Source organism: Brachyistius frenatus, unplaced genomic scaffold (genome assembly GCF_029030835.1).
Source record: "Brachyistius frenatus isolate BFR_SWC_R1_liver_20210118 unplaced genomic scaffold, ASM2903083v1 Contig_11, whole genome shotgun sequence".
Taxonomy (NCBI): domain Eukaryota; kingdom Metazoa; phylum Chordata; class Actinopteri; family Embiotocidae; genus Brachyistius; species Brachyistius frenatus.
This window is the reverse complement of record NW_027210610.1, coordinates 4,582,357-4,595,086: the sequence shown is the minus strand read 5'-3', so window position 1 is coordinate 4,595,086 and position 12,730 is coordinate 4,582,357. Positions and strand designations below refer to the sequence as shown.

At 38.1% G+C, this 12,730-nt stretch overlaps 1 protein-coding gene across 1 annotated transcript in view; it reads right to left on the bottom strand.

Annotated features, from left to right (window-relative positions):
• The window catches only part of LOC138617045 (protocadherin-15-like), a 171,894-nt gene that overhangs the window by 120,221 nt on the left and 38,943 nt on the right, over positions 1-12,730 (bottom strand). Inside the window, exons 5-6 of the mRNA XM_069691698.1 lie at positions 3,677-3,837; positions 2,982-3,137 (exon numbers count right to left, since the gene is read on the bottom strand). Coding sequence (XP_069547799.1) covers positions 2,982-3,137; positions 3,677-3,837 — 317 coding nt within the window. The remainder of the gene's footprint in view (positions 1-2,981; positions 3,138-3,676; positions 3,838-12,730) is intronic.

The following is a 12,730-nucleotide window of genomic DNA, read 5'->3' as shown; positions in this document are numbered from 1 at the left end:
TTGTCTTCCTGACAGTATGATGCAAACATCTACTGTCTTTATGTGAGAGATGAAGGAAAGACACAACAAAAATCCACATGGATCTTTTAGGGATCTTGATATCCTACTGTTTCTACAAAACAAACAAAAAAATGACTTGCAGTTTTATATTTACTGTGCTCAAATGGGGGTTGAGAAAGAAGATCAGCTAGGAGCTGTTTGTGTGCTTTGACTTGTGCTGGAAATAAATGAATCACGGGCAGCGCGATTTAATAAACTTCCTGTCTCTTTCTCCTTCTCAGTTGTGTGAATATTTGCTACAACTCATCACCCCATTTGATTAAAGTTGAAAACTGGGTGACCTAAATGCTCACAGCTATAAAATAATGAATCAATGTCATAACAGATTACCGCAATGACCAAAAAGGTGTAGGCAGAAGCCAAAGCTTATTACTCCTACACTTTTCATGATACAAAATTAATAAAATGAATGAACAAAGTACAAACAATTCAGTCAAATATGCTGCAATGTGTTGGTGAACTTTGAGATTTATTGTCAATCTGAGTTCAATTAACCTCATTCTGTTTGAAAAACATAAATACAAAGTAAGAATTGGCTTTGCGACTGTCAGTCAGTATTGTGGTTTGAATCAGGCCCCAGAAATTTGAGCCATATTGGAACGCAGTCCAAAAACATTCTTCACCAAAATAAAGTCACCGCACCAACAGCATGCTTTTCAGCCAATTTATGTTGCCAAAGGATGGAGAGTCTAGGAGAATTAAAGTATCTGTCAAACTCGCATCATTCTTTTTATAGTATTCATGCATTGTGTTTGTTACTAACCATTGTTATGTGTGCGTTAAGGCTGATTGGTGTACGCATATATACTTGTAGTTTTGTTTGTTGTACAATCTATTCTGTTCTTGTTTCTCTCCACTCTCCCCTCAGGTGGTCATTCACCTCTGAGCCTGGTTCTGTTAAAGGTTTCTTGTCAAAAGACAAAAAACAGTTTTTCCTTAAATCTATTGTTGATACCAAACAGCTAATTGATTTATCGTGAAAATAATTGACAGATTAATTGATAATTGTATAGTGTGGGATTTCCACGACATCACATGTAATCAGTGGCCTAAAATGTACGTACAAACGTAAATTATCACCACATTATTGTTTATTTACAATAACTCATTTGTGAGCAAAGGCAAGTATTTTTAAAACCATTTTTGCTTTACTTTCACTGCACATGTGAAACACAATTACTCACTTCCTTGTAGAGAAAAGAAAATCTAGATATTCAGAAAGTTATTCATTTTAAATTTCCTAAAAGAAATTCTTAGCATGAGAGTTGAACATTTGCCACAGCACATGAAAGACAAGAACTTTGCCAACATTAAATTGCCGTGACATATTTTTTTCAGCCATGTGCCTCAGGATCTGTGATTCTAGGTGTCAAACAGAGATCTAATCTCCAGAGAGCACAAGAAACATTTCAGATTAAGTTTAATTTAGCTGCTGCACCAATGATTTGTTACATCATTCCTCTCAACAGGGTTATCTCTGCCTCCCACTAATCTAACAATGGTCTTCACAACGTCTCATACTGTCACTTTGCCACTTTTTGGATACAGCTCTAATGAAACAACTCCAGACTCACGCACCACTGCCAACTCATGAAATCAGCCACAGGGATCACCTTGTACTCAAAAACGTTGACAGTGAACCCATAAATTGTGTCCTAGACATTCTTATTAATAACCATATTGCCTCTGTGTGTTTGTCACTTAATGTTTTGTGAGTAATGGACAAGTACAAGCAGGTTTAATGTAGATAGTGCAGATAAAGCTGGATTAACTCTTGATATTTAATTTATTGCATTAGGTGGCTGGAGTTCTAGGGGTAAAAGAAGTGTATTAGACAACAGTTGTCTGCCTAATGAGCAGACCTGCACTCAAGTCTGAATAAATCTGCTAAAGCTTTTAAATTATTGCCCACATCTGAATAAATGTATTCACCTTTTAAAAATTGTTACCACCAAAATGCTTGAATTTACCTTGGCCTGGCAAAGGAAACATATTTTTTGCAATGCATCTCTAAATTATACAGTGGCTGCTGTTAGTGAATGGAAGGAAACATTTTAGTGGGAGAAACGAGCAGCTGGAGGGGTGGAAGGGGTGGAAGAGAAGGGAAGACAACCAGAAATATATAGAGTGTGGCAGAGGAAAGGTGGAGAGGTTGAGAAAAGGGTGACATAATGAAGAGCTGGGACTGGTGAGTGGGGGAGGGGTTCTGCAAATACAGAAGGGAGGCCAAGAGAGAGACAGAGAGAGAGGTTGAGAAGACAGATTGAGTTGGACAGGCTGTGGAAGTTTGTGTAATGAGATATTCTTCTGGGTCTGCCTAGGTCTGTGCTGGCAGAAAGCTGCATGCATCCTTGTCCAGCTTAAGTTTGAACCTCCTCTAGTTAAATTCTGCTCCCCCATACTCCGGAGGACAAACTAACAGTGGGATTGGCATATTAAAGATTATTCTGGAAGCCTCAGAAAGACAGATTTAGATCCTTTACTTGGCTGCCCAGGAACTCTGCTTTTTTCCCCCCACATCCTGCTGACTGTATTGCCCTTCAACTTTATTCTGACAGCAAAGAGACACACAAAAAGAGGTTTTCATCTAAAACAGTATGCACCTATGCCAGGCTACGTTTTCTCTAATGCTGTCACATGACCCACAGAGCTGCTTGGTACAGTATGCTTGATCTTCATGCTGGACTGAGCTGTAGCTTTATCTCCCCCGTTGCCTCCAGTTTGACACCAATGAGCCCACTACCTTCCATCATGATAGACAGCAACACTGCAGGATAAGTGCAATAAATGGCTTTGGATTTTGGTGAAAGACAGTTAAGTATTTCCACTCCCCTGAGTATTAAATTCTTAACTTTACCTCTGTGAGAGACAAGGGTTGTGTATGTTTCTGTGTGTAACACTTCGTGTGTGAGTGTTTTTACCTCACTGATGGCGACGTAGTATCTAGGCTGCTGGAAATGCGGTGCGTTGTCGTTGCGGTCTCGAACAACAATGCGGACCTCGTGTAAAATCACGGTGCCTATGAGCTCGTTGGTACACTGAACCTGAACCACAATGGACTGAATATACGATGGAGGCTGGAAAAGAGAAACAGAGGATTCAATAGAGACTGTTACAATTGTACAGCAGCAATAAAAAATTAACCAGAGAAAAAATATTTCACATAAGACTTATATTTACTTTTGGTGCCAAATCAGACTTTTAGAAACAACAGCCGGATCACTTTACAAAGCAAAACACCAGGAGACTGGATGTTTCTCAGAGGAAGTCGAGCTAAAAAATTTTGAATTTCTCACAACAGCAAATGCTGGTAAAAGTGAGTCAGCAATGTCTAGGGTTGTTGTTTTTTCATGATGAAATACATTTCATGATGGGAAATACTTTTCCATCATGAAAAAACAACAACCCTAGAAACAAAAACAACATTTGCTGAAACAATAATCTTACATCAAATGCACTTTCAATTTAAAAGGCAGTTGTGCTGCCTGTGCCAATATAGTGTGAAATTAGAAGGCACCAGATCATGATCAAAAAGAGACGAAGATAAAAACTGGACATGACTAAAAAACATGAGCAATATATGAGCATAGAAAAGACAAACATTAAATAGCCTTACATCTCTATCCAGAACCCGTCCGGTGCTGTTTAGGTAAAGGGCTTGCTTTGAGGGGTCGAGAATCACCCAGTAGTTATGGTTGTCCCTTAGAGACAGAGAGATGGTACGATCTGGACCCTCGGCTACACCATTTATCTGCATGTTCTCCACCAACAATGTTCCTGGAATGAAATCAAAACCTGTATGAACCCAACTGCACACAATGTCCAGAGAAGCAAAGACTAAATTAATTAATTTCAGCAGTTAAATTGAAACAGACGGAGAAATGGTTCAGTCTTAGGACTAAATGTACTGATAAAAAGGAAACAGACATTTTAAAAAGAAACCTCTGTTTTTCTTCGTAATCTCAATCATGGAAATGATATGTAGGTTGTAGCTAGGGTCAAGGGCAATGACATGTAGAAGCACACAGCAGACGGAAAGCAAGACAAACAGTAATGATCATGTGGAACTCAAATTTAACCAAGGGAGGCAGACCAAATATTGGGGCAACTAATTTTGCCCTCCTTATACCAGCACCTGGAATATTTGAGACCAACTGGAACACAAAATAAAACTTTTCAAACAAAGAGATACGGCATGCCAGAAAACAGCAAATGTTCCAATGACTCCAATGCTCTTATCTGCGTGGCTTTATTAAAAACCCCTCCGAATAAATAAAAAGTAAACATTTTATTAAGACAGATGGTGCAGATGGAATAAAACTTGATTCATTTAACAGAATCCACTGTGGGCGGTGAAGTAATTTGGGAATGAGGGATGTTGAAAGATAGTAATCAAAGACAGACTGAGAAAAATACAAACAGTGAGACAGGGCACAATATGGATGGTAACAGTGAATTATATATCAACAGCGACACCAGCTAAAGCAAATGTTTGTCACTGACTGAGTGATAAAGTTACACCGGAACATTACACAAATACAATGACATCATATAGCTGTTTCAAATTAAAAGCCCTCATTTAAAATTAAAAGCCCATACTTGTTGAAGACAAGTATTTTTTTTCTGAATGTAGTTGCAGAGTTTCTGCAACTTGTAGGTTACAGACTGCTCCATTAGTTTCAAAATTCTCTTGAGGCCTACGCCCAGTAGAATGTCTGAATATGGTCCTCCATGAAGCGTGGCCAGATATGTCTGGTAACACCAGGCTAGCCATATACTAGGTTTTGATTTAGATTATGTCGTATTATTTTTCAACCAACATAAATCCAGTGAAATTTATACAGGAGGAGGCCAAGGGTCATAGAAGGTATATGTTTCATAATAAAAGAGAAAAGGCACAAGGAAAATGGTCACTGAAATTGCCTGACATTATTGCTGATAGACTGTCAGTGAAAACAAGACTCAAACTTCACATCGTTTGCATAAGTCATTGTATCATTAAAACTCCCTCACAGGCAATTAAATGTACTGCTGTATTTCAAGTGCAACTCTAGGGTAAGTCTTATGTATGCTTGGTGAAGTTATCAAACTCATTTTGAGAAAATATACAGAAATGATCCATTTAGGGTCTTTTTTTTTTAAAGTTTACTGGGAAATATTATAACAGCAGGGAGGTGCATAGAATATGCGAGGAATAAAAAAAACTTTGAAAAATCTAACTGCTTGACTCTGTACATCTCCAGATCACAAGAGACCCATTACCAGGCCCTACATACTGCATTATTAATCACAAACACCATTGTGTCTCATCCTTCAGCACATTATTACACATTGTAGGCTCTTAGTGTGCAGACACAATTTTCTGCGTGTTCATATGTGTGTGTACAACAAATAGATTTGGGGATAAAGAGCCAAACTTAATCAAAAATTCCCCTTGGCATCTGCCATTTAAACAGATGTTAGCACACGAAGAACCGAACACCTGTAAACGAATACACACAGACGCAAAAAAGGTGGTCAAAAACTGCAAAAATACACCAGCTTAATGCATGGCCTGGACTGTCACCAATTAACTGACGAACCAGTGTGAGTATGTGTGTGAGGGAGTGATAGACAGGAAGTTTGAAAATTAGAAATGAGAGATAAAGGCAGAGATGTAGATGGGAAGAAAGGCAGGAAAGTTGAGAGGCAAGCAGAATTGTGTTTGTTTGTGTGTGTGTGTGTGTGTGTGTGTGTGTGTGTGTGTGTGTGTGTGTGTGTGTGTGTGTGTGTGTGTGTGTGTGTGTGTGTGTGTGTGTGTGTGTGTGTGTGTGTGTGTGTGTGTGTGTGTGTGTGTGTGTGTGTGCGTACTTGAAAACCTCATATTTGCCATCCATGTGCACACACCAATCTACGCACATACAACAACATAAACACACACTCAGAACAATCTCATAACTGATCTGCTAGACATAAAATTGGGTCATGGCCCTCTGTGCTACCATGGAAACCATGTCAAATGCTTTGCTGTGATTTGCTGATTTCAAATAAACGAGGAAATCTAATAAAATTGGTTTCTGTATATGAGAAATGGGATGGAAAATGGAATTTATTTGGAAGGTTTCAGTCCTTATCATTTTTTGGCTATCTCTCTTCTGTTTTTTCTGACTCTGTCTCTTAAAATGAATGAATAAAACCCCCAAAACTCAAGTACAGGATAAGAAGAAAGAGTCAGGTAGCGCCTACACCTTGTGTAACTGTATATAATTTAATACCACACACCGTCTCATATAAAAAAGGCTCTTTTCACAGTGACCTCACTTTATAGGATGTGTGACTGAATACTGCACTTGGCAGCACCTGATTAAATTGACCCATTTGTTAAAGCATACAGGCAGAACCACATGAAGCTGTGAGTGTGTGTGTGTGTGTGTGTGTGTGTGTGTGTGTGTGTGTGTGTGTGTGTGTGTGTGTGTGTGTGTGTGTGTGTGTGTGTGTGTGTGTGTGTGTGTGTGTGTGTGTGTGTGTGTGTGTGTGTGTGTGTGTGTGTCGCAACACAGAGAGCAGAAGAGGGAACTATCCAAGAAAAAGAAGCACAAAAACAATTAGAGCGCAAGAGAAATGAGAACTATGGATAGGTGAAAAAAGATTGGGTTGAATGAGAGGGTGATAGAAATAAAAAAAATTAAAAAAAAGAGAATATTGGAAGTAAATGGAGAGACAGTGAGCATTGTGGTGGTGCATTAATAGAACTTTTACAGGACATTAGCTTAACTGAATGTGGCGACGGTGCTGCTGTGTCATCCAGGTATGAGCAATGGACTGAAAAGTAATCACCACATCTACATCTGCCTTCAGCTCTTGGAGGGGAGGAAAGAGGGAATCAAGATGAAGAAGTATCCACTGATAACCCATATCGGAGGCAATAGTCCTCTTACAAGACAAAAGCATTGTGAATTCAGTCAGACTGTTTTATTTGGCGTGGGAGAGAGCAAGTTAATGTTTTCTGTTCACACAACAAGCAGTAGTAATGACACATTGTGGGTTTGTGGGTCAAGGGTTTTTCACATTATCTGAAAAGCATAGCAGAGGTTAAAAAAATGGAAATAAAAACAATGAACGTGTTGACATTTGTACTTTATCTCTTTATTGTTGCTTTTGATGGTATGTGTAATTTAGTCTTAATGGCCAGATACAGGCTTTCCTGTTCTATTTTAGCTACAGGTCATGATTTCCGAATAATCGTCCAAAAATGGATGCAACTATTGTCTTTTTTTATTTATCTTGTTTTAACCGTTATGTTATGTTAAGTTGTCTGTTGTCTGTGTTCTTGGTTGTTTGTATATAATATACACAGATATATACTGTACTGTATATACTGTATATACTGCATTTTTATATTCTATATTGTTATTGCTATTTTATTGCTTTCTATTATTCTATTATTATCTATTGCTTCCTGTATGCTGCTGTAGTGAAAAAAATTTCCCCTCGGGGATTAATAAAGTAACTACCTAACCTAACCTAACCTAACCTAACCTAACCTAACCGGCAATTGGTAGGAATGCTTTGCTACCACCAGAAGATGGCGGTAATTCACCTAAAAGCTGTTTGACAACTGCCATTAAACAACAAAACAAGTGGTTACAGGCTCTGCAGCTTCAACGGGTAAAATGTTTGTGGCTTTTGGAGATTAGATGCCACAGTACACACAGCAGAAACAAGTATGACTGCAGCTGTCAAAATGTTCTGTGAGGAACTCCTCGGAAAATTAACGAAAAGGAAGAGAAATGCAAACTCTGCCAGGTAAAGCTAGCATTTGAGAGCGAAGCACAGAGAAGGCGATCAATCCTCAAATCAACAATCAACAGCTAGCTTTGCAACTAGAAGAAGTCATCTTGATGTCAGACGTGCAGAGAAAACAATCGCACTCATCTCAAAGATGAAGCTAAAGACTTCCCATAAGCTTTGTTTAAGGGTGAGGGTGGTAAGCCTGAGTTTATTGCATAAGTAAGTCTTACTTTCTCTTTATGTGTGTGTATACGTGTGGTGGCAGTGGGGGAGGAGGAGTTCTCAACTAGCAGTCAAATAGTTCCCAGCAAATATGGAATATGAATTTTGCTAGAAATACCCATCCTTAGTTGGATCATGCATGTGTCATCACAATAATAATGACTCTGATGCATTTTAAAACCTTAACCCCACTTTAGTTTTTAGTACAGAAACTATATAGTGGAGCTGTAGTTAACCACTGTACTGTTATATTTTTCTGCTACTCGTCATGCATTTTATTTATTTTACAGCCACAGCATGATCAGTGGTCAAGCTAGATTAAGAAAGCCGAGTATATTTCCACAGCACACTAATAATATTAGAGCAGTAAGCAAAGATGATGATATACTATTACGTGCAAATTTGGATGCAACTGTTCTGTAGCTTGTATTATCCGCTAAAATTATACATTTAATGGATCACGGTAATTTCATTCATTCTGTATATATGTTATTGCGAGAGCCCCTGCTAAACTGTGGTTACCAGTGTCTCTATGCTAAATGAGTATAACCCTATGTTCATGTACATGCAGTAAACATGTAAATGTGTATGTCTGTCCCACCCTCATATCGTTACCTATTCTAATAACCCTTTGACTTGATATTAATAAAATAGCCCTACTAATTTCAATATTACCGTATTTGATTACATTTCACTGAGAAAATATCCTTTAGCTCCTCTCTTGTTACTCCACCCCCCCTCCCCGTCACCTTCTTGTCTTTCCTCGAGTCTCTCTCCCTTTTGCTAATACTAACCCAAGATAATCACCCTAAAGCTAGTATACCTATTAAATCCATAACACTATTTCACAGCCATAAAGTAACACACGGCATTGTGCATACAAACGATTCCAATACTAAATTATTCTACAAAAGCCCTGTTGGTAAGATTAGAGCATAAACAGGCACAAACACACACTTGTATATAGTATGCACAGAATTAACACACAGATGGATGAATCATGACTCACACACATTGTTGTTAAACAATAATGGTGACATACAGACACTTGTATATATGCCGATATGGCCATGGTGTTCACGTTGTAGCTGCCCTAGCTGTTACTGCTTTATCTTTCAGCTGCACAACAATATTAAACAGATAATACAACTAAATCTATATCTGTAATACCCAAAATGCAGAAGTATTTCTCTTCTGAGAATTGTCTTATTGAAACAAACTCCTTTTATATATTTAACTAACAACATTTACAAAGGTTTAATTTCCACTGAAGATGACGGAGATATTTACTTCTCAATTTTCAAAATCCCATTTTTGTCCTCACTTTAACAGTTTCAGTAACTAAACAATAACTAATAACTTTGTGTCTCATCCCTTTCAATTTGAAAGGAACTAACACACACAATCTTACACTCCAGCATAATTTATAGAACCACCTGCCAGCAGCATGCTTGGTTTCAAAATACATTCGAAGACAAAATTGGTTTGTATGTGGCCGATATCTTGCTGTACTTCACAAGTCATGAGGCACATGTTGGGGAAGGAACCATGCCTTTAAACTCAGCACTCGAATTAAATATTTACAGTAGATATTGATGTCTCAACAAATCCCAAAAAGCTTCTCTGAATTTAACACCTTTGCCAATGTTCTGAACAAAAAAGATGTTCGACCTAGATGACACGAGCCACTTCTTTGACTTTTAGTCTGTATTGCTATAATAAAAAAGGGCATGACTCTCTTATCGTTTTGTAATCATCCCAATTCTGTTGAAAAACAAGGTTCACATGTTCATCACAGCATTCTGTTGGAAACATGGCTCTAAACTCCCCAGTCCCCCAACTCTTAAACCTAAAGACTTACTGTTTATTAACTAAACTATACAAAAAAAAACATCAGTGCTTCAAAAGCCAAACTGTCAGAACGATCCTCCCAGCATGGTAGAAGACCTTTCTGGTCAGAGGACATCAAGAGGCTCTCACTGGTTTATGACCTCAGCGTTTCAAAGGCATCTTCCCTATGTCTGCTTGGGGACCTATCAGCCATCCCATTAAATGTTTAATCTCTTTAACATTCACAAAAAAAGTGGGCACATTAAATTTGAAAGAGACAAGTTAAATTTCACTAGACCAATGTCCCACACCTGTTAACAGACCATGCAAATATGGAAACGCTGAGAGCTCCGAGGACAGACAGGACTGAGTAATACTGTGAAACATGGCTCCTGTTGATTATATACGGGAGGGCTAAAACCTCCCCATTACTGCTGCCATGCAGTCAGATGAGCACAGTCATTGCCTAACTGAGTCATCCTATAGCTAGCACACTCAACACAGCACTCACCCCTATCCTCATATATCCTGACACCACCATTACACACCTGTATCTCTGCACAATGTTTTTATTTCCTGCCAATCAGCCTGCCACACCTACACTTAAACTCCTACCCTATCATCTGCGTATCACTTTGTCATGTTTTAGCTAACTACTTACACTGTTTCATTATCATGTCTGAAAGAAAAATATGAATAAATCACTTGTAATATTGAATAGGGTTGGGCTAAAGCACATTGCAATTGGTGATGGCTGACAGTCTTCACGGTGGAAGCCTGGCATGATGTGTGTCAGAATTTATAGACATGGTAAATTAAAAAAAACATTTTTTTTTTCATATAAACCCATAGGAGGCTTTAGTGCAACAAGTGTTGGTCTGACAGCTTGTGCTTTTATTAAAAAAAAAAAAAAAGCTACTTGGTTGTCGATCAGTTTAGTAACAAGTAAATCTGGTTCCCTGTGGACATTGTCATATGCCAGCTTGCAGACATCACCCACCCCTAATACAGAGTTATTTTTTAGTTTGATAAAATGCAACAGTCCATATCACTTACAATGTAATCAGACAACAATAATAAACCACTCCTATTTACTATTTCTACTAAATTTAGGAACAGTGGATGAAAGTAACACTATGGGGACAACTAGGCATACTGCTAACAAAACTGTAGGGGTACAATAAGGTAAGGTAAGGAAACGGGCTTTAGTATAATCTCAAATCTCAGTTGAAAGGGTTATTAAAGAGTATATAAATTGTAAGGGCTAGCCTCCCAAAATGATGACAGCAACTCAATACTACTAATATAATAATACTCAACCCAATAAGAAGCAATAAGAAGCTCAAGGAAGAGGGGTTCAGATCTTAAACAATGAACGATTATGATTTATGGGGTTCAGCTACATATGTATTGAGGAAAGTCCTCCAAAGACCAAAAGTGTAGGTCTTTTGTTCATACTGGCTCATAACTCCCGTTGTAGGGTGATGGTGGTCTGAGATATTCCACAGATGAACAGTTTGAAATCATTGAAAACTAAATAACTGACTGTTTTATAATGTGACAATGCTGTGGCAAAGGTTTGGTTAGACTAAGGCGCATAAACAACTTGATTAGGTTAAGGGAAAGAGCAATTGATTTAAAGTAGGTACTCTGTTCAGGCTATGGGACCTTTTTGGTTATAGTTGCAGTAATAATCACAAGGTTAAGGTTATAAAAGGGTCATGGTTAAAACACAACAACACTGAGTATGGATTTGAAACATGAAACAAACGGCTGCCTCCTGTGTCTCATATTCACACTAATTGGCAACCTGACCTGCATCTGGAGAGAACCCACACAGGCATGGGGACGACGAGCCGACTCAGCAGAGATGCCAATTTCAGCTCGCTATGAGACAACAGTCCTAACCACTCCATAATTTGTTTATATATTCAAATAATATCAATGTTGTTGTAACACCACTTTGCCAGAACTGTTTTATTATTATTTTTCATTATTTTACCTCATAGGAACCCAGTATTGATTAAAAAATTTTTTTTTTAAACTATAGTAAATATATTATTTTACCTTTGCTTTAAAATTACTTTCCTTTGTTAGTTTTGTTTGATTTAAGTAGCAGTAGGAACTGGTAACTATTTTCTACCTGATCCATTCAAAAAAATACACTGCACTGTAAATGGTAACCTAATATAAATAAGTAAAATGTCAGGAACAGCTTTCACTATCACCATAATTTAGTTTGTCTTTTCTTAAAAAAAAAAAAAAAAAAAAGAAGCTTGGATCAAAGCTATTTCTGTCTTTCCTCCTTCTTAAACAAAACTTCACCATTGAGTCAATGTTAAATGAGTGAAAGACTGGGGTAATATTCTATATGATATAATGCATGTGACATTTACAGTAAATAAGTAATTTAATTCCAGGTACCCTTGAGTTGCTCATATCATATTGCAAGTACTGTAAATACATCTTATTGTTACTATCAAGGAATACCAACATGGGTGGCGAGCAGAAAATGCAAATCAAAGCCCGACATGTAATTACCACTCCCAATCTGATGTGCAGACCCAAAAGACACTTCTCTGAAGATCAGAAGAGCAAAGTGAAAGGGCAAAGTAGGAGAAATAAGAGGATAGATAGCTTCTAGGACGCCGTTATCAACTGATACAGACATGCCAGCTGGGTGGATGGATGGTGTTGCTCTCCTCCATGTCTGGCGTTGATTTGCTAATCTCTATTTATGTCAGTTAGGATTACTGTGATCAGGTCTAAAAATTTACTGTAAAACTTTACGGAAGAGCCGACATGGCAGACGGTGTGACAGGTCGGCTCCTACAGGCCGGCATAAGCC